Here is a 22,609-nt window from a genome sequence, read left to right as displayed (position 1 = left end):
GGCAGGAGAAGAAAGGGGCGACAGAAGATGAGATGGTTGGATGGCATCACTGACTCAATGGACAGAGTTTGAGCAAGCTCCAGGAGATGGTGAAGGACTGGGAAGCCTGGAGTGCTGCAGTCCATGGGGTCGCAAAGAGTCGGAAACGAGTGAGCGACTGAACAGCAACAAGGGAAGAGAGGCGCTTGCACAGCAGTACAGCAAGTGGTTATGATCCAGCAGGGCCCAGTAACCAGGTCTCCAGACCCTGGAACGACGGTCCTTCACAGACGCATTCATCTGGGAAGCACAGACTGAGCACCTGCCATGTGCCACCTTCTGTACGGGGTGCCCAGGTGAGGCAGGGACGGGACAGCCCCGGGTCTGCCTCCCAGAGCTCACCATCTACAGCACTGGGGCTGGTAGGGCAGGGTGCTTGTACAGACATGGGGAAGCACCAGCAGCAATAGGACACCAGGGGGCCCCATCCTGAGCCACCTGGTGGGCTTCCTAGAGGAGGAGACTTCTGATCTGAGTCTTAAAGTGGGCATGGGGAGGTCAGCCAGATTCAGGGAGAGGCAGGAAGGACAAGTGCTCCAACTGAAAGAAATGAAAGTGTTAAGTCACTCAGTCGTGTCTCTTTGTGACCCCATGACTGTAGCCTGCCAGGCTCCTCTGTCCATGGGATTCTCCAGGCAAGGATACTGGAGTGGGTTGCCATTCCCTGCTCCAGGGGATCTTCTTGACCCAGGGATCAAACCTGGGTCTCCTGCATTACAGGCAGATTCTTTACCATATGAGCCACCAGAAAAGCCCATAGTTGAAAGAAATACCCCAAGCGAAATCCCCGGATGACTCTGCCTCCATGGGGAAGCTGGAGCACAGACTCAAATGGGGGAGGAAAAACCTGATAGGGTTGGAGAGGTGGCAGATGGGGACCACATTGCCCACAGCCTGGGGAACAATGGGAGCCACTGAGGGGCCTTGAGCAGAAGAGAAACCTGGTCGGATTGTCATTCTCAGATCATCGCTCTGGCTTCTGGAACGAGAGACAGTGTGGGCGGCAGACAGTGAGACTGGAGGCAGGCATATGGTAAGAGGCTGTGGCCAAGATCCTAGCAATGGGCAGAGGGTGGGGAGAGAAAGGGATGTTTGGATGTAGGGTGGGGAAAAAGGGAAAGGAAGGCTGGGGCAAGTTCGGGAGCTTTATTCTGTTTCATTTCCCCCAAAGTTGTTTTTTCACCACCTAACATCTGCATTTATTCTTGTGTGTCTTCTGTCTCCCCAGTAAAACGTCACGTCTACCAGGGCAGAAACTTTGTCTGTTTTGTTCACTAATATGTCCTCAGCAACTTGGAAAGTGCCTGGAACATAAAAGATGCTCTAGCAAATATTTCCTGAGTGGATGAACGACATTGGATTGAATGTAGGATGACAGGCAAGAGTCCACAGTGATGCCCATGCTTCCAGGATGGCCAACCTGTGAGTGGTGGAGCAGGTCATTGATAGAGGAAGCCCAGAGGAAGCACCAGGCCGGGGATGGGCATGAGGGAAGAGGGCATCCACAGGGCAGGTGAGGATGTGAGTCTACCGCCCACGAGAAAATGAAGCTGAGGAGAGCGAGTTAGGAGCCATCAGTGTTTGGAATGACCGTGAACATGAGCCCAGAGAGACTGTGGGCAGAGATAGGTGATTCAGGTGAGAACGCTGGAGAACAGCCTCATAAAAGGACAGATCACAGAAGTGGTGCTCACCCAGGAATCTGAAAAGGAGTAAGGGGAAAACAGAGCAGTCATGACAACTAATATGACAGGTGATAATAATGACATATATTGAGCACTTACTGTGCCAGTTACTGTATTAAGTACTTTAAAGTGTATTAATTAACTTACCCCTTATAACAACCCTCTCCCATGAAGCAGGTTTTATGTTCTATTGTAATTTTTTTAACATTTGGAGAAACTGAAGGATAGAGAGCTTAACTGACTTGCTCAAGGTCACTAATGGGTGATTTTTAGAGACAGCATTTGAACCCAGGTCTTATTCCAAAACCGATGCTCTTCTGTGCTCTGCAGCCGCCCTTGGCAATAATAATGATGCAGATGTTGGTAGTAATAGTAATCATCACAGTGGTGCCTATGATGGGTCTAGTGTATTGAAGAGTTCCCCTGTGTCCCTGACATGGCTTTGGGTTTCCCATCATCACGTGACATTCTGCTACAGTTTCTTCCAGGTCTCCTGACACCCCTCACCAGCCCCTGCTCCAGGGAGGAAGGGGACAGGGCAGGGCGAGGATGCCCCCACTCACCCTGGCACTCCCGTGTGCTGGGCTGGGCCGTGGTGCCCGGCGGGCAGGTGGGCAGACACTTTCCCTTGTACAGGTAAAACCGCCTCTTGCACTGGATGCAGAAGTCCTGGCTGAAGCAGCTTTCACATGTGGCTCCGCATTCTGTAATACAGCCAGGACCAGCCTGGGTGAGAGGAGCTGTCCGGGGAGGGGACCCCCTGGGACTGCCCAGGACTGAGGAGGGCCTCTGAGTGACCCAAGTTCTATAGTACTGGGGTCCAGATTCAGTGTGTCTCTGGAGAAGGGAATGGCAACCCACTCCAGTATTCTTGCCTGGAAAATTTTATGGACAGAGGAACCTGGTGGGCTACAGTCCATGGGGTCACAAAGAGTTGGACACGATTGAGTGACTAACATTTCATTTGAAGCCCAGACTTGTCCACAAATGGGGCTGCATTCCAGAACTCCTTTTCTCATTTGAACTGAGGCTCAGTGGGGGCAGGTGTCATGTCCAAGGTAACATGGTTATTTTGATTCTCTTTATCATTTGAGCTGAGGCTCAGAGAGAGCAAATACCTTGCCTGAAGTCACACAGTGAATCTGGGCTGGGAGCGAGGACTCCCTACTCCATTTCCACCAAAGATCAAAGATGGTCATGATTTGCCCAGCTCACAGTGAAAACCAAAGTTAGGAGTTAGGACTCTTTTTCCCATTGAGCTAGGCCCAGAGAGAGTCAGTAGCATGCCAAAGGCCACAGAGCAAACTAGTGTAGAGGTGGAAGTTCCCTGCCCTGTTGTTAGTGTTGAGCTCAGAGAGGACATTGACTTGCTTAGGGCTTCAGAGCCAGCCTAAAAGCAAGCATATATTTGAGTCTGGGCTCAGGCATACTCTACTTCCCCAGGGGCTGTTGTATTGGGCGAGAGGTGGGATGTGGACCAGGAGTGCGCAGGAGCACAGTGCTAGCATAAGATAAGGGAGGGGCCACGTACTTTTGCACCTGTTGACTTCCTGGCCGCGGACGCCGAAGTAGCCGGGGGGACAGTCATGCACACACTTGCCGTACTGGCGGATACCTTCCCGGCGGATGAACAGGAAGAGCCTCTGCTGGCAGGTTGAGCAGCCGTTCTCCTCTGAGCAGATAACACAGCCTGTGCAGTTGCCCCCCAGACCAGTGCCCACTGCCAGCCAGACCAGGGTGGAGGGTGGGGAAAGGGAGAGAGAGATAGTGAAACCACATGTGTCAGCAGCTCAGACTGTCTCATTGGGATAGAACAGTAATTGAGCACGTGCCCATTCAAATGACTGTACTTCCCATGCAACTAGATCATGTGACTTTGGTCATGTGACCAAAACCCGGCTAGTAGGTTATAAGGCAAAGCAGTGTGTGTGCAACTTCTAGAAAGCTTAAAGGGCAGGGGAATGCCCTTTATCATCCCCTGATCCTTCCTGTTGGGTGGAATGTGAACACGAGGGCAGGAGCACAAGCATCTATTTTGGATCATGAGGTATAGACCATGTGTTAAAGATGTTGGAGAAATAAGATTAAAAGTTCGGTCACTCACTGACATATTTAATCTTTACTAATACAGTGTGTGTTTTTGAGTGTGTTTGTGGTGCACATGCATGAGGGGGTGGGAGAAGACCCTCGTCTCCCTGCTGCCTTTCTGAACGATACCCCATTCCTCACTGACACCATTATCAAGGGCTCCCAACATCCTCAAGTACAGCAAGTAAAGGGAAGGAACTTTTTTCCAGAAGTGGCAACCAAAGCTGGGGAGAAAAAGGTGAGAAATACCCTAGAAAGAAGCTCCTCCAGGGCTTACAGGGAGTCTCTGCCATCTGACTACCTCTGATCATGTTGACACCAAGACAGGAGGACTCAGGAGAGTTAGGAGCTGTCAACTTGGGGAAGAGGGGGTTGCTGTGGCTTCCTCTCACTTCCCAAACTCTCAAACCAAGTGAGAGGAGATGCAAGGGTACCCCTCAGAGAGACTGTTGCCTGCATAAAGGGGGTGACCAGCACCTCACACGCCTATTGGATGTTAGCTTGTGTGGCAGCCCCACAGGTCTGCTCCTTCCAATACCGCCTTGAGCACAGAAAAGAGACCAGGAGAGGGAAGGGCCAAGCTGAGGGGGGGAGGCAGCAGAAGAAATTGCACATCCTTCATGGCCAGCATGAGGGGTTCTCAGTGGCAAGTCTCCCCAGGAGTAATCAGGCTCAAGAAGCCTCACCCAAGAAGGCTGGTTTCTGGCAGGCGCCCCAGCAAGAGGCAGTAGGGTAGACCATTGAGGGTAGGCGGGAGCTGGGGAGAGTCAGAAAGTAACCGGGTGTCATTAAGGGACAGGAAAGGGCCAGGCAGCTTCATAGAGGCAGAGATTAGGGAAACATGAAACTGTTGCATGTTTATACCTCACCAAGTTCAGCTTGTTTAATAAACTAGTTACCTTGGCACTATGTAAGCCCACTGGCCCTGAGATGTGACCCCACCAACAAAGGGCAAAGAGAACCTCTATTGGCTTGAGATGATCTCTGCTACCTGGCAGAATAGGACTCAGATTAGAAATTACGTTCAACGACAGAGAAATAGAAGGGTATTTCCTGAAAACTGAGGTTGTAGTTAGAGACTCAGCCTGACACAGGCATGAGTGGTGCTACCCATTTTGCAACTGAAGAAATAGAGGCTCAAAGAGGTGAAATGACACACCCACTATCCCCTAGAATCAGTGGTGCAGGGACCCACATCAGTCAGCACCACACTGCCACGCGGCGCATTTGCTCAGGGCCTCCTCTGTGTCAGGCAGAGCCTGGGGCTGCAGGCATGAGCAACATGTGGCCCTGCTGTTCTGGGACCTCACAGCCTGGTGGGAGGGTTGCAGCCCACAGAAGTGACTGTAATAGCAACGCAGATGGTGACAAAGCAAAACCCTTACTAACTGTTGTCTCTCGGAAGAGTTTAGGGATTACGCAGCCCAACCCCTGCAGCTTCACTCTAGGGACCCAGAGGCCAGAGAAGGTGGAGTCTTCCCCAAGGTCAGGCAGCCAAATAGCAAAGAAATTCCAATTAGAGCTACTGCAGTATTTGTAGAGTGAGATTTCAACATGCTGCAGAAAAAACAACCCAACAAGGACTCGCCCCTGACCTGGGAGGGTGTCAGTGTGTGTGCTTGCATGCATACCTGTGGACAGGTGCTGGATCTCAACTACCATCATTCATCACCAGGTCTTTGAAGAGCTGTTGGCTCTGCCTCTTGCTGCATCCCTGATCTCGGCGGTTGGTAGGGTGCCCTCTACTGCCTTTCTGTTGTAATGACACACCTCTGACTTCTTGAATCTGATGGCCTCACTCTGGCTTTCATCACATCTCTATAACTCATTAGAAAGGGCAATGCTGTTCCTCCAATTTCCCCACAGTTACAGATGTAGAGACTTGAGTGCTAATTTTATGAATCATAAGTGATGACAACTAGAGTTTGTACAATGTTGCTTTAGAAAGATCCAGACTTGATGATGGCTCCTAAACTTGACTATGCATAAGAATCTCCAGGGAGGCTTGTAAAGCCTCTAGGCCCAGGAATGTACATTTAAACAGACCAAAATAGACATAATTGGCATTTTGTGTGTGTCTTTTCTTGCTCACAATCTCCTTTCCCTGAGAACCAGACAAGGCAACTATGCTTGTACAGCTTGACCCTGTCCCCTAGCCAGTGGCGGACAGGCTGTACCAAGGCCTGACAGGTCATCCAGGCTGGGACCATTAGACCATCTCTCTAGAGAATTTTGACTGTGGGCAGACAGACCATGGTTTAGGATGGCCTCTTGACCTAAGGACATTTGCAGGAGGGCAGGGTGGCCTGTTCCAGTGTACAAGTGTGAGAAGCTTTGGTGGGCACTAGCACTCTTTTCTAGCAAAGGCCCCATCTCTGACTTTGAGGTTCATGTGGTACCACCTCTGTCCAGATGCATCTAACATGGGCTTGAGCAATCAGCATCAGGTCCCCTTGACTGCAGTGATTGGTCCAGACACAGGCACATGTTTTGACAGAAGCTAGTCTTAGGATTGTGTGTGTGTGTGTGTTTACACTCTATTTGGATTTGAGAAGATGTAGACCAGAGTTGGTGGACAACGCATGAGGGGAGAGGGTCCCAAGAATGGAGGCCACACAAGAGATTGCCTGTGCATCTTATCTACTCCTGGGAGGGGCCATAAAGTCTCTTCTCTTCTAAAACCATTTTGAGTATGGTTTTCTGTCTCTTGCCAACAAAGACTCCTGACTACACAGAAGCACACACACAGAGAGAGAGAGGGAAATCAGATGCAGAGAGAGAGAGAGGAAAAAAAAAAACCTCATGGGGCCCAGATGGTCAGAGTTTCTGAGCACCTTCTAAGTCCATCTTTCTAGTCTCCAAAGACTTGGTTCACTCCATAGTCCCAAAGAAAGTCACTAGTTAACTTGAGGTAGCTCTCCTCACGTCAGATTGTAATCAGAATGACGTAGGTCACCAGGTAGGTGGAGCCCAACAGGTCATCATAGAGCAGCTTGGCTTTAGCAAGGCTGAGGGCCTGAAGCTCTGCCCACTCAGCCTGACCACATGGCACACTAAGGGGCCCTGGGGTTGTAGGGCACCTGCTTTGAAAACCCCTGGCTCCTTCTGTACCTCAACTGGATGCTGGCTTTCATTGCTGCCCTCTCTCCCCTCTGAGGCACATTTCTCATTGAAGTATCAGTATTTGAGCTCTGATTGCAACCTCCCTCAGTTTTCTTGGGGCATCACAGGGGATGACACCCCATGTGATTTCTCTTAGTAAATACTTCCCCTCATCCTCCCACAGTCAAAGTACCAATGACCCCAAAAGGATGATCTTGTGCTGCTCCAGCATCCATAGGGGCTTGGAATGACATTGGAGTCACTTTGTCTTTCCTCAAGCAGCCAGGGGATAAGTTGAGACTTGGATGTCCATCTTATGGAGAATGACAGTGGACTTTTATCACATCAGGGTTGGTAGTTTACTAAGGGATGCAGGCTTATAACAACTCTGAGCATGTGCATTAGACCAAGGTTCACTAATCCATTCATCCATCCAACCATTCATTCAACAGATAGCTAGTGAGCCCCTACTCTCTGTGAGGTCCAGTGCTAGGGACTCAGTGGTTACAAAATGTGGCAGCAGCTGTGTGATCATGGGAAAAGTACTTCAACTCTCTGGGCCTCAGTCATTCTAGCTGTGTACTTAACTTGCAGATGTGATGAAAGCAGACGGTATAATACATGGAAAAGTCTTAGCATAGAGCCTTTCACCCTTGGGATGGTGAAGGGCTCAGGGCAGAGACAGAGGAGGCAGCTTTGGTCTTGGGAAGAGGGCAGGTTATTCTTTCTGTTGAGATCATGGAGTGACCTGTGTTCTTTGAAATGAGGGTTCCCAATCTCAGGGTCACCCACATTCTGAGAATGACTGCAAGCCCCTTGTTTTGATGGGAGTCAATGTTTCAGTGTTTGCAAGTGATTGCTATATTTTTTCATTTAGGGATCTGAGTGGATTCAGAGTCATCTCTGCATTATCGTGCCTCCCACCCACCTTTCCTTGAGGGGGTCAGAAGGCACAGGGTGACATCTAGGATCCTGAAAATTACCTGGTCTCTCAGGCAGGCCCATCTCCTTGGCAGCCCACAGAGAGCCTGAAATTGACAAATCCTCAATACCCAAGCCAAGAACTTCAGCTATACACTTAAGAAAAACAAAAAACTAATTTGCTAACAGTTAAAAAATAGATATCACGTAAGAAGCTGGAAAAGGTATGAATATTTGCCCACACACCAGGTCTGCATTCCCGTAGGGCAATGCTTGGCTGGAATTCCACAGACATGGCCTATGATCTCTGGTTTGCCAAGGTCCCCACCACTTCTGTTATTATCCGCGACACTGAGGGCAAAGGTCAATCACCATGTATTATCATCCTTGGGCAGCTGTTTATCTTACAGCTGCTTCATTCATTCACATTAGAAGGCAATGCAGAGTAGGGGTTCCCAAACTTGGGACTGCATCAAATTCACCTGGAGAGCTGGTTAAATCACTGATTGCTGAGCCTTCCCCTCAGTTGCTGAGTCAGTAAGTCTGGGTAGGGCTTGAGAATCTGCACTGCTAACAGGTTCCTACTTTAAAGCAGGGTTAAGAGCCACACTGCTTGGGATCAAGCAGCTCTGCCCTTTATTCTTGTTCATGTGCCCTTGAACTAGTGCCTTAGCTGCCCTGTGCTTCAGTTTTCCCACTTGTAAAATAGGGATCACACTGACCAACCTGAGAGAACCCTGAGGACCTGAGCAGGCCTGACAGTTAACGAGGGTCTCAGTAACGTTGCTATCACCACCTGCCATGCCTCCATTGGTGTTTGTGATCTCAGACTTGCTTTGGCAATCAGCACAGAACTTTTAATTTGATGTCAACACTTTTGAGGTAGAGTTTCTTCACATTTGGGGTGTGCCCAGGGAAATGTGTCTTGCATGAGAACAGTGTGTGTCATGGTGGACTACAGGATTTAACACAGCTGTCCCGAAGGACTCCCTGGGGGAGAGGAGGATGGAGAAGAAGGGAAAGAGACCACCATTCCTTATCCCAAGGCAGGGCAACCTGAGGAGGGCCACGCCCTTGAGAAGGATCCAGAACCATGTGTGTGTGGGGGGGTGGTGCCCACACACAGAGAGTGCTGGATGGTGTATTCTCCTATCCCCGCCTGGCAGTGGAAGATGCATGTCACCGATGACCAGAGAAAATAAACAACATCTGGGCTCCCATCTGCCTGCTCAGATGGCCACATATGGGAGGCAGTCTTTGCCACTGGAGGCTGGCTCAGAGGACCCCTGGGCACATTCCTGCCTTGGGAGCAGATTTCACCATCCCCAGCAAGGCATGGGCCCTAGCGATGACTCCTGATTGGAGAGACCAGGGGCGAGGTGGGGACACTGTCTCAGCTTCCACCATAACAAACGCCCATTTTCTGGCTGTGTGATCTTAGGCACGTGGCTTCACTATCCTGAACCCGAGTCTCTTCTTTTGCAAAATGTGGACAATAGTAGCAACCACCTCCCAGCACTTGTGAGCTCATCCATGCCGAGTACTTAGCATAGCTCACGGCAGATAAATGAGCACTGTTTTAGCACTTGATTAAGGGAGGTGCATGGGAAGCACCCCAAGGGGCTCCCTTGAGAGCTGGGGGTTCAGCTTGGCTCATTCTCCTTCAAATTTCCACAGTCTTGCACACTGCAGGTGCGTGCTATTTCTTAAATGAATGAATGAATGATAGCTTAATAAAAGTTCTCAAAAGCTGTTCTCAGGGAGGCTGCAATCTAGTGGGGAGAGAACTTGGTTCATACATTGGCAAGAAAGCTGATGATGTCTGCCCAGCAGAGCTCAGAGCTAAGTGAAGGACTCAGGCAGCCAGGAGCCGGGTTCAGACTGCAGTTCATCAGGGATGGTTTTCTGGAGAGGCAGATGTGGGAACTGGAGCAGGACTGGTTTGTGTCAGAAGAAAGGTTTCCTAAGAAAGGTGAGTTTATGACAGTACAGGAAATCCCCTACATACGAACCTTCAGGCTACGAACTTTCAAAGATGACAGTGTGTCCAGAGAAAGCACAAAGAGAGACAAGGGGAAGAAGTAACTGAAGAGCCGAAGAGGCTCACAATGCAGGAGATGGCAAGGGGATGTTCTTTATCTAAGAAGGCTGTTAGTTTTTGAGAAACAGGACCTGAATGTAGAAAGGTCCATGAAGTTTGCAGCAGCTGTTCAAAATGCAATTCAGTGCTTCCATGTCAGCTATGATGAGAGAAAAAGCTACTATCCAGATGTCACTGGATCAGTTTTTCAAGAGGGTCAAGAGGATTGAATCCAGCAATGAACCAGAACCTGTGCCATCAACGTCAGGCGTGAGTGAAACTGCATCTCCCCCCATAGGAGATGCGCCCCATCTCCTACGGCTGATGACCCTTCAGCTCCACCATCTCCCAGCTCCTCTCCCTCCTCCAGTCAGTAACTCTTCTTGCCTCTTCACTTGATGCCAGCCCCTGTGTGCCAGATGTAGTACTGTACTACCGTGCTTTTCAAGGTACCGTACTATAAGATTAGAAATGGGTTTTTTTTGTGCGTGTTTGTTTTTATGTATTATCTGTGTGAAAAGGATCATAAACCTATTATAGTACAGTACTATATAGCTAATTATGTTAGTTGGGTACCTAGGCTAACTATGTTGGAATTACAAACAAATTGGACTTAAGAATGCACTCTGAGAACAGAACTCATTTGTATGTAGGGGACTCACTGTATATAAGTTGGTGGCAGGGAGGGAGCTTGGGCAAGAAGCAGAGAGCAAATCCTTGCTATAGTGTCACCAAGGGTTTAATGGGTAGAACTCTCAAAATATAGTAATAATAGACACACATCCAAAATGGAAACTTTTAATGACTTTTCCTCCCCCTGCCCACCCCAAACTGCCCCTCCTGTCCATGTGGGTCAATGACTACTCCACTTGTGGTCAAACATCTTGGAGTCACCCTGCTTCTTCACCTTATGTCCTATCCCATATACAATCTATCAGAAATCAGTCTACACCAACACTAATTCCCTTCCCTCCCAATTGCCACTTGCCCTGCTCCAGCCACGCTGGCCTCATCCTTGCTGTCCCTCAAACATGCCAAGACCACTCCCAACTCAGGGCCTTTGCACTCACTTGCCCTTCCCTCTGCATAGAATGCCCTCCCTACATTCATCCACAGGGCTCACCCCCTTGGGGTCTCTACTGGAACGTCCTTCCCCATGAGACCTCCCTGACCACCTCGCCTGAAGTCAGACCCATCACATATCCCTGTCTCACCCTGCTTTGTTCTTCTTTGGCACTTATCTCCATCTGATATGTGAGGGGTTGGTTTGAGTTTTTATCTCTTTCCCACCACTGAAAGGTGAGCTCCAGGAGGGCAAGGATAAACCACAGTGCCCTGCACAGACTCTTCAGCACCTTGCTTTGATCACTTAAAGTATCCTGGTGAATACATCACTGCCTCGTCCTTTTTAATACCTGCTACCCACCATGTAGAGATGCTGCAAGGTTCATTTAGGTACAATGATCATATCCATTTCAGAAAAGAGGAAACTGAGGTCCAGGGCAATGCTGCCACTTGCTCAAGGTCACTTACTAAGAGGTAAGTGACTTACTAAGAGTTATGTGACTGGATAGTTGGCCCAGGCAGTGTGACTGCAGAACTTGAAGGCTTCACCTGAAGGTCACACTGCCTTCCCATGGCCAGCATATCTCAATGCCTCCTTTAATCCTCCACACAGAGTAAGAGGTCCCCTTTTTAAGGCCTTGTTAAGTTTCCTGTGCTGTGCTAAGGCTACTGTCTCCTTCAATGTTCATTTGACCTTGACAGAGACAGGAAATCAGCCAGACAGTGGCAGTATAGGTTGTCCCAGGACTGACCCCGACCTTCTGGATCTCATTCAATCTCCCTCCATCCCATGCTCATCTCCCCTCGTCTCCATGACACGGAGCAGATCAGTACCTCTGTGTTCAATCAGGGAGCCAAATGCCCGTTTCCCTGTCCTTCAGGTCCCCTCCAGGCTCTCTCTGAGTGATTCTCTTGCCACCACCTGGACTTGGGGGAGTGGGGAAGTACCCTGCCCCAGCTCCTGCTTGAATTTTTCTCAGACATTGGCTTCCACTGGCTGGGGAGGTGGGGAGATGGAGGCTGGTAGTGGAGCCAGGGCTCATACCCACATCTGCTGTTTCCCAGCCAGTGGTGATCCTTAGAATCAAATCCACATCAGAATCACCTGGGGCTGTATGCATTTTCCTGTTAGACCCTGTATCTCCAATTAGTCTTTTAAAAATAACTGCTTATTTTACTGCATGCGTGCTCAGTCGCTCAGTCATGTGACCCTCTATGGACTGTAGCCCACCAGGCTCCTCTGTCCCTGGAGTTCTCCAGACAGGAATGCTGGAGTGGGTTGCCATTTCCTTCTCCTGGGGATCCTCCTGACCCAGGGATTGAACCCACGCCTCCTGTGTCTCCTGCATTGCAGGTGGATTCTTTACTACTGAGCTACCTGGGAAGTGGTTATTTCATCAGTTACTACCAAATAGCCTATCTCTTTGAAGATATTTATTATGCTTATTGAAAATTAAAAAAAAAAAAAAAGAATCACCTGGGGCTGCTTATTTAAAACAGAGGCACTTCCACCCTTCGATACGTGCTGTTGGTTTAACACTTTATGGTGGTTCACCTGGTGTCATATGTGTATGAACTCAGGTGATTTTAAAAAACCACTCTGTGAGGTCAGCCAGGGCTTCCCAAACTAATGAGCATACAAAGTGCCCAGGGGTCTTGGGTTCAAATGTAGATGTTGATGCTAAAGGTCTGAGGTGAGGCCTGAGAGTCTGCTTTTCTACAAAGCTTCCCAGGGATGCTGATGGTGCTGGCCTCCAGACCTGATTTTAAGAAGCAAGAAGGCAGGTGCTGTTATTTTATGGGAAAGAAAAAGTGAGAGGGTTAGTTGCTCAGTCATGTCAGACTCTTTGTGACCCCATGAACTATAGCCCACCAGGCTCCTCTGTGCATGGAATTCTCTGGGCCAGAATACTAGAGAAGGTAGCCATTCCCTTCTCCAGGGGATCTTCCAAAGCCAGGGATCAAAACTGGGTCTTCTGCATCGCAGGCAGATTCTTTACTGTCTGAGCCACCAGGGAAGCCCTAAAATGAGTAGTCGCTCAGTTGTGTCCAACTCTTTGCAACCCCATGGACTGTAGCCCGCCAAGGCTCCTTGGTCCATGGAATTCTCCAGGCAAGAATACTGTAGTGGGCACCCATTTCCTTCCCCAGGGAATCTTTCTGAACCAGGGATCAAACCCAGGTCTCCCGCAATGCAGGTAGATTCTTTACCATCTGAGCCACCAGGGAAGCCGAGAAGCCTGCCTTCAGATCCCAGCTCCATACTTCATTCCTTGGGCCTGTTATTGAATCTCAGTTTACTCATTGTAAGGTAGAGGCAATCATCCACTCACTGGAAAGCCTGTTCCTTCCACAAATATGTATCAAGAACCCACTATGTGCCAAGAAGTGTTGTAGGCACCAGGGATCCATCAGAGGACAAGACAGCCCTTCTCCTCTTGGAGTTTGCATCCTAAAGGAGAGAGAGAGAGATCATCGGAGATAGTGACAGTAAGTGAATGAAAGGAAACAGAGTGAGCAGAGGAGAGGAGGGTCTGGCCACAAGACAGGACTCGCTGAAACATACAAGGAATGCATTCCTACAGAGGAAGTAGCAGGTACAAAGGTCCAGGGGCTTAGCATGGAAGAGGGCAGTGAGGCCAGAACACAGAGACTGGTCAGAAAGGCAGATCAGCCCAGAGCGAGGTGCTGGGCACAGAAAAGGCTAGTGCTGGGCTTTCCTGGAAGCAAGATGGGAATGCCCTGCGGGGTACAGGCCAACAAGCGTCTGCATCTCAAGAGATCCCTTTGGGGCTGAGCAGAATGGATGGGAATGGGCAGCAGTGGGAGCTGGGAGCCCAGGTTGGAGGCCTGTGGTCATCTGGGGGGTTCTAGATCAGGCTATTGGCTATGAGCAGCAGATGGACAAGTCTTGCTCAAGGGTAATCATGAGAATTAAAAGGTAAGCAGTCTAGTTCATGGTGCAGCAGGTAGCTGGTGTTAGCTGCTGTCAGCTTCCCGTCCTCAGCTCTAAAGAGACCTGATCTAGGAATTCCATGATGGTATCTATCCTGCAGCCTCCTCCAGAGGTGCCTGAATCCCTTCTGCTCCTCCATGTCATTGGCTCCGGTAGTGCTTCAGTGACCTGCAGTGGCCTCTTAATGTTTGCAGGCCACTGGGACAAGGTCTCACTCGCATCTTGCTGTTCATTTGCTCCCTATACCTGCTGTACACCTGCCACCTCAAAGCTGGGCTGAAACCTGAGGCCCTGTCTGGATGGCTCCCCAGGTCATTCTTGAAGGTGAGAAAAACAGAACAGGCATCTGCCCGCTCAGGCCCCCAGACCAACTTCCCAGCTCAGGAAGTAGGAGATAAGGGGAGGCAGTGTGGGGCAGGCAAGAGTCCAGGTCATATACATCTGAGTTTGAATCCCAACTCTGCAACCTTGACCCTGGGGAGTCCCTCTCACTTCTCTGAGCCTCACATCTCAGCTGCAAAATGAAAATGATGCTATCAAAGGGTTGTCTGGAGGATGAAGGGAGGTAATAACCTACAGAGCACCTGGCGGCATGCCCGGTTCATATGCCAAGGACTCACCAAATGGAAGTCAACTTTATCCTCATTGCTGCCCTGGGTTCAAGAGCTCTGGCTTCAGAGCCCTAGCTTGGCTTCCAACCCAGATGGATGGGGGCTGTGGAAACCTGGGTATGTGGCCTCACCTATCTGGATCCTACTTTCCTCTTCTGTAAAATGCGTCCTATCTCCTGAGGTTATGGGTAATTAATGCACACAGATCACCTGGCACATAGTAGGTGCTCAAAAATGGTATGATGCGAGCAGGGAGAAGCTGAACAGAAGAAAGTGACAGAGGCACAGTATGCGTGGGGTTTTGTCTTGGAAACTTCTCATGGTCCTGGGGGTACTGTCTCCACCATACCAAAACCCAGTCAGTTAGAGGAATCTAGGCTTGCAGGGCCTGGAAATTCCACACCCACTGTTAGCTGGTCTCAATTTTCTCATCTGCAAAATGGGGATCGTAATCCCTCTTATCCAGTTAAAGGCAGGATCAACGGCTAGAACTGAGACAAACAGCTACAGCCAGAGATGCTGATCTCTACAAGCTCCTATAGACCCTCGGAAGGACTAGGTCTGCAGAGGGGCAGAGCCAGGCCGATGCCTGCTGAATATCTACAGCATGCAGGACCCTGTGCCATCAAGTCCTTCTATTAAATCACTGCAAACCCATCACAGCCTTGCAAAGCTGGACTGTATTTACCCATTTTCGTGGATTGAAAACTAAGGTTCAGAAAGCTAAAGTGGTTGACTCAAGTACCCACAGCAAAGAGTCAAGTGGGATGCAAACCAAAGCCCTAGCTCCTAACTGCTTGGAGCTGTACCTCCCTGGTGGCCTGTCGGCCCCTTCTGCTGCCTCACGCCTGGGGACTCTCCAAAGGCAGAAAAGTGCCATTGAAAGTCACACATCCCAGAGCCCAAGGCCCACAGAGAGGGCCCCGGAGCTGTGTGGTGCAGAGTCAGACAGAAGGAGGAGAGAGGAGGCTGAAGGAACGACCCAGTGGTCTTAAGCCTGAAACCACCTGTACTGCAGATGGAGCCCTTAGCAGCATCCCCAGACCTTCAATCTTCAAGTCTGCATTACTCACAAATGTCCTGAGTGCCTGGTTTCTTTCTTTTTCCTTTGGGGGGGGTGGGGCTGGAGGGAGGGTTACTGATGCAAGAGAATAAGATGGTCCACGAATTGAAACCATTCAGAGAAAGCAGCCCTGGAAGAATGTCAGCCATTGGTGGGGACCGTGGGGAAAACATCAAGCCAACTCCCCCTGACCCGGGGCTGGTGTATCCAGCTGACACCTCTCCTATTCACTCTGTTGGGCCTGCCACCTTCATCAGTCTGGGGCCCTCAAGGACAGAGTCTGGCTGACAGCAAGGGTTTAATAGACATGTGCTGGCTGAAATGCAGTGACCCAGGGACAACCAGGAATGAAGGTGGACAGAGAAGAGGCACCTGCATTTGAGAGTTCCAGGAGTATCCTCAGGGAAGGCCCTAGGGCCGCTGCATCAGGACTGAAAACACTTGTCAAGGAAGAATTGCTCACGGGAAGGGTGATCTGCTCAAAAGACAGAGAATTGGGAACTCACACCCTTCTCATGAGACCTTCTTATGAGGACATTTTGTAAGATCAAACAGCCCAGAACATAAGGTAGAAAAACTCCACTCCTACCAAACCTTCAAACCTTTTTTTGAACAGTATTATAAGTAACAATGTCTATTCTCCAAAGGACATACAAAGTTAGCAGCTGGCATAAGAGATTAAAGAAACATACCTTCCATGTCAAAACCAACAGGAGATTAATAGGTAATACAAGGAAGTCTTATAAACTGCTGGCTTCCCAGATGGCGCGCTGGTAAAAAATTTGTCTTGCCAATGCAGGAGATGCAGAAGACATGGGTTCGATCCCTAGGTCAGGCAGATCCCTGGAGTAGGAAATGGCAACTCACTCCAGTATTCTTGCCTGAAAAATTCCATGGACAGATGAGCCTGGTGGGGTACAGTCCATGGGGTCACAGAGTCAGACATGACTGACCGACTGAGCACACACATGCCTATAAACTGATGAGAAAAATTCAGGAAACCCAGTAAAAAAGCGGGCAAATAAAAACGCAATAACATTTTTTAAAAAGAAATTAACCATCCAAAAAGTAAAATTAAAAGATTTAAAATAAAACATAATTTAAATTAATAAAAATTCAAAATAAAAAGGCATTTTAAAACTAAAAGATAAAAACAAAAAGCTTAGAAAAATAAAATGTAAAAATAGAATAAAAATACATTTGTAAATTTAAATAAATTGCATTAACCCCTTCCAAGAAAATTTGAGGGCAATTTCATTTGATAATAACAACCATTTAGAACGCATCAGACTGTTTCTGCAAAAATGTTCATCATATGAAATCCTTACCACGTTTGTTCATCTGAGTTTGACATTTCTTGGGAGAAAGATTAACATTTGATACAACCATAATAAAATCATTTTTTAGACAAGCTGAAAAAATCCACAAAAGACACTTAAAAGAAGTTCATATAAAGTATTTATTTATAAGAGCCTAAATTCACTAATCTAAGAAGACATGATAAGCAAATTAGATATCATGCAAATAACACAGTTTATTAGCTTTTTACCCACAAGATGATGGCCAGAACAAAGATAGTAAATTATAAAGTGCTAAGGCACTATATATAAAACGGACTACCAACAAAGATCTACTAGATAGCACAGGGACCTATACTTAGTACTTTGTAATAGCCCATAAGGAAAAAGAATCTGAAAAGAAAAAAAAAAAGAAATATATATATATCTATATATCTGAATCACTTTGCTGTACACCTGAAACTAACACCATATTGTAAATCAACTATACTTCAATAAAAACAAACTAATAATATATATTAAAATTAATAAAAATAAGATGTTCAAATAAAACAAAAATGAAAATCTTAAAATAAGTGAAGTAAATGTTAAGAGTAAAATTAAACATTGACAATTTGTAACCATTTAAAATGGAGAAGGAAATGGCAACCCACTCCAGTATTCTTGCCTGGAGAATCCCACGGACAGAGGAGCCTGGTGGGCTAACGTTCATGGAGGCACAAAGAGTCGGACATGACTTGAGTGACTAAGCACAACCATTTAAAAATAAGGAAAAAAATAAGATAATACAAAATAAGAACGTCATCAGCTCGACTGAAACTGATAATGTGCTATGAATTAAGTCTGCTGGACTCACATGTCTGCCAGAAGCAGGCAAGAGGGGAGGAGGAACGAAAATTATGTCTGAAAGGCAGCATCTGACTGCGTTTTTCCAGCTGCTGTGGGCAGAGGGCAGGATGTCGGGCCTCATCATGGCCTCATCACATCATTTACACATTTATAATGTGCGAGCAACACACACACACACTGCTATCTTCACTGCTGTTCTCTGAGGTCTCCTTCCATAGAGGAGCAAACAGAGGCTCAGAGAGGGTGAATCACTCTGCTATAGACACACAGCACTTAGGACCTCCCTAGCCTCTGAATCTGGGCTTCCCCAGACAACTTTCTTTTGAAGAGTTAGGTCTGCCAAGGACTTTCAAACCCAGGCGGGGGCATGTCTGACGTTAGGCTGGAAAGTCCTGGACACTAGAGCGAGCCAACTTTCCTATGACGCATGACTGGTATCACCATTTATTAGCACCTACTGTCTCCCAGGTGGGTTACATGCACAATTTCGATCTTCAAGACAATCCTATGATGTAGATGCTACTATTGTCACCATGGTACTGACAGACAACACTGAGATTCAGTAATGAAATATCTTTACACGAACATGGCAGTAGCGGAGCTGGGAGCTGAGCCCAGGCCTGTCAGAGCCCAAATCCCGCACTGCCTGCCCGGCACTGGACCCTCTTCACGGTCACCAGCTGAGCACTCACTACGTGCTGTGGGTGGCTTCTGTGCCCCATCTTGCAAATTAGCCACTAGAGGCACAGAAGGGAGAGGCGACCTCCCCAACATCACTCAGGTGGTGAGCAGCAGAGCCCGTGGCCTTCGTGCCAGTCAGTCGGCCTCCCGCCGCTCATCTGGGTCATGTTGGAGACAGCCGTGCCTGCCTGCCAACAGCGGAGCAGGCTGCAGAGGAGCAGTTGTGACATTCCTTTCTGGGTGTCCCCACCCTGCGGATGTGGGCACTGCAGTTGGTCTGCAGGGAAAGTGGAGGCTTCTGGCGAAAGGGAGTGGTTTCCCTACGCGGTCTGGGTCCCCCAGGCTTGGGCATGCCTTTCTTCTGAGCTAGTGAAACAGAACCCTCCCCCCTCCGACCCACAACGACCCAGAGAGGCCCCCACCAAGGGCCACAGAGCAGGGGCCCAGGGAATCACGCGGCATTATAAGAAATCATCCCAGGGTAGGCGGGGGTGGCCTGGCCTGAGGCAGCAGTGCCCGAGATGAGGGAGCTTCACCCGTGCAACGGGAACCAGACCATGCACTGTGGGACCCTGGAGGAATCCCCAGGGTGGGGCCAAGAGTCTGTGTCTGTCCTGGGTGGTGCTGACGGCTGCACAGAGCTGAGACCAGGAGGCTCTGGCCATGGAGACCTGGAGTGGGGGGCACATTCCACCCTCTCCCCATCTTGGCTGTGTGACCCTGGCAAGTTGATAGCCCCCTCTATGCTTGGAAGGCCTCTGTAGAACAACAGGATCCAACCACCTTGTGGGCTATTATCTGGATGTACTGGGAGAAGGCCAGTCAGGGTGGCTATGGACCCAACCTTTGGAATCAATCATCTGGGTTTAAATCCTGGCTTTGCCAAACTTACTTGCCAAGCTAGTAGACTGGAACATATGAAATCACTAATATTTGGCATTTTTCAGCCTATAAAAATGGCAGTTTCACATTCTTTAACTAATATTCCTTTCTCTCTTAATTCAGTCTCCTTGTCTGTGAAATGTGGATAATAACATCCCTTTCCACATTGCTGCAAGGACTAAATAAGGCTGGGAGGCAACTGAGCTCAGTAATTGGAGTCTGGGCTCTGGGACTAGGAAGGATTTGAATTTGGCTGTGTGACCTAGGGAAAGTCACTCAACCCCTCTGTGCCTCAGTTTTCTCATATGTAAAATGGGGACAATAATAGTACCCACATCACAGGTTTATTAGGAGAATTTAATCAGTTTATATGCATAGTGCCTGACGTTGGTAAATAAAACAATACAGGTAACATCTGGCATAGAGGAAATAACCGTAAAACGAAATCAAAAAGAGACTTTCTAAACCTTTGTTGCAGTGAAAATTAAGTACCTTTAAAGAAACAAATAAATGTTTTTAGGAACATATATGTGTGTGGATATATACATGAGGGGACATCCCTGGTGGCTCAGCGGTAAAGAATCCACCTATAATGCAGGAGACATAAGAGACGTGGTTTCCATCCCTGGGTTAGGAAGATGCCCTGGAGGAGGGCATGGCAACCCACTCCAGTATTCTTGCCTGGAGAATCCCATGGACAGAGGAGCCTGGTGGCCTACAGTCCATGGGGTCGCAAAGAGTCAGACATGATTGAAGCGACTGAGCACGCACCCGTAACCCATTCCTTCTGGCTAATTGAGGTGTGTGTCCCTATGAGAACCCCTTTGACACATACATGAGGTGTGTGTCCCTGGGTGTCCACAGAACCTAGGGCTGTTCTACGTCCTAACAGTGTCCACAGTCTGGGCTCTGACAGAAGGACTGGCTTCAAGGCCATGGCGGTTCTGCGTGGGTCCCAGGCCTCCACCAGGTGCCTCTCATGGAACCACACAGCCAGGCCACAGACTCCGTGTGGCACTCAGGTAACCCTGGAGGCCCTTACAAGGCTCTTGGACCTGGGCTGGCCTCTGGTTACTAAGAGACCTCTGCAGAGCTGTGCAAGCCCTCTTAGTTGCATCCTCTCATCTAACATTTCTTCTGGGCCTGGGAGAAGGACAAAGCAGACGGAGTGACACGAGAAGCTGAGGCTCTGAGAAGCTCTAAACCAGACTGTAGGCTTTGGAGCAAGCTGCCTTCTTTTGCCTATACAAGGCCGCCCTCGCGGCCCCTGCCCCCTTTCCAGCATCCTCACCTCCACCCTGGCTGGGCGATCTTGGGTGAGGCCCTTCCTCGTCGGAAGCTCCATTTTTTTTTTTCACAAACATGAGTCTTCAAGGTCTCAACTGGCCTTTTCAGCCCTAGCATTCCATCATTAGATAACCTTTCTCCAGAACTCCAGAGAGAAAATGGAAGTTGAACTGTTCTGCAAACTGGGAAGAGCTATACGAATGAGCGTGTACTGGCAGCATTAGATGGACTTTCTGGAGCACTCTATAGTAGGCGGGAGCTGCTCCCATGGTTCCGGAATCAGGAGCATTGGCCATGTGACCTTGGATAAGTCGGTTTCCCTCTCTGAGCCAGCCTGCTTCTTCTGTAAAGGAAGAAGGGTAACCACACCCACCCGGCAGGGCTGGGGAGGGTCAATGTGAAAGGAGCATGTGATGTCCGCCACTCAGCAGCTGCTTGGGGATGTCTGATGCAGGAGGACATTTAGACCCCAATGGATCATTCCATTTCCTGGGGCTAAAGTCCACCTTGAGAAAAGAAAACATCTTGGGAAGGACATGGCCATCAGATTCAGGGCCGTCAGAAACAAGCGTACGAACAAATGTGTCGAGGGCGATTGCTATTTTAAAGGTAATTTAGCCTCCTGTTTGGAGTTCCAGAGCCAGACTTTTGGGGTTCACAAGCCTACAGCTGTGTGACCCACGGGGCCTTCAACTCCTCATCTGCAATCCCGGAATCCCCTGGAACCCTCCTCCCAGAACTGTCGGGAGGGCTGCACTGGGCTCAGCTGATACAGTGGCCTCCACACTTTTTGGACAATAGTAAAAATTACATTTTTATGTCAGTACACACACAGTACACAGAGTACACACACCCTCATCCACACTCACACATACCCACATCCATGTGCACACACACCTACATACGGGTACACACATGTACCCACACATATGTAAGCAAAAACCCATTTCTCGAAACTGCAACCTACTCCAGTATTCTTGACTGGAAAATCCCACGGACAGAGGAGCCTGGCTGCACACAGTCCATGGGGTAACAAAGAGCCAGACATGACTGAGCAACTGAGCTCTGACAGCAGGGACAACGGAGCACATCCCTGCTGTCCTTGTCAAGACCTAATTTAGGGCCTGATCCCCAGGAGGGGCTCAGTAAACATTTCTTTGTGACTATGGCGACAGGCAAATGGCATCCAAGGCCCTCCATGACTGGACGCTGGCCCTGTCTGCAGTCGGATCTCCACCCCCTCTACCACGCAGCCCCTTCTGCCCTTCCCACCAGCCAGACCCTTCGCTCCGTCTGCGAGAGTCCCCAGCTCCTATGTTACTGCTGCTTCCGGCTGACAAATTCCCAAGACCTAGCCCTCTGATGGGGCTCCTCTCAGATGCCTCCTCCTTGCCACAAGTCTCTCTCTGAAGATACTACCCTGGACATGCATGTGTCCCAGATGCAACAGATCAACTACTGTGGGAAGGGACGTCAGTAGCCCCCTCACCAAACAGTGGCTATGGTAGGTACAGCCACGCTTGACCTCCTCACTGAGCAACTGGAGATGGGGGAGGGATTGGAAGTCTTCATTTTCTTTATTCTCTCTGTGTGTGTGTGTGTCTTTTAGAACTGAGAAGCATCTTAAGGATCTCCTAAACCAGCTCCTCTTCAGATGGGGAAAGTGAGGCTCTGAAAAGAGGAGACCAACAGAGCTCAGGAGACATCTTCTCAGAATCATGTCAGATTGACTGGGATTTGAGCCTGTTTTACTACCAACCCTCCTTCTTGTATTGGGGGTGGAGGTCCAACTGCAGACAGGGCCAGCGTCCAGTCATGGAGGGCCTCAGATGCCAAACTCCAATACTTTGGCCACCCTATGCGAAGAACTGACTTATTTGAAAAGACCCTGATGCTGGGAAAGATTGAAGGCGAGTGGAGAAGGGGACGACAGAGGATGAGATGGTTGGATGGCCTCACCGACTCAATGGACGTGAGTTTGAGTAAGCTCTGGGAGTTGGTA

The 22,609-nt window shown here is 49.0% G+C and overlaps 1 protein-coding gene across 1 annotated transcript in view; it reads right to left on the bottom strand.

Annotated features, from left to right (window-relative positions):
* RSPO4 (R-spondin 4) overlaps positions 1–22,609 on the bottom strand; it is a 32,553-nt gene that overhangs the window by 5,359 nt on the left and 4,585 nt on the right. Inside the window, exons 2-3 of the mRNA XM_081552336.1 lie at positions 3,256–3,444; positions 2,288–2,428 (exon numbers count right to left, since the gene is read on the bottom strand). Of these exons, the coding sequence (XP_081408462.1) occupies positions 2,288–2,428; positions 3,256–3,444 (330 nt within the window). The remainder of the gene's footprint in view (positions 1–2,287; positions 2,429–3,255; positions 3,445–22,609) is intronic.

The sequence above is a fragment of the Giraffa tippelskirchi genome, chromosome 13 (assembly GCF_054371585.1).
Source record: "Giraffa tippelskirchi isolate mGirTip1 chromosome 13, T2T-mGirTip1v1.2.pri, whole genome shotgun sequence".
Taxonomy (NCBI): Eukaryota; Metazoa; Chordata; class Mammalia; order Artiodactyla; family Giraffidae; genus Giraffa; species Giraffa tippelskirchi.
This window is presented reverse-complemented; position numbering and strand designations above follow the sequence as displayed.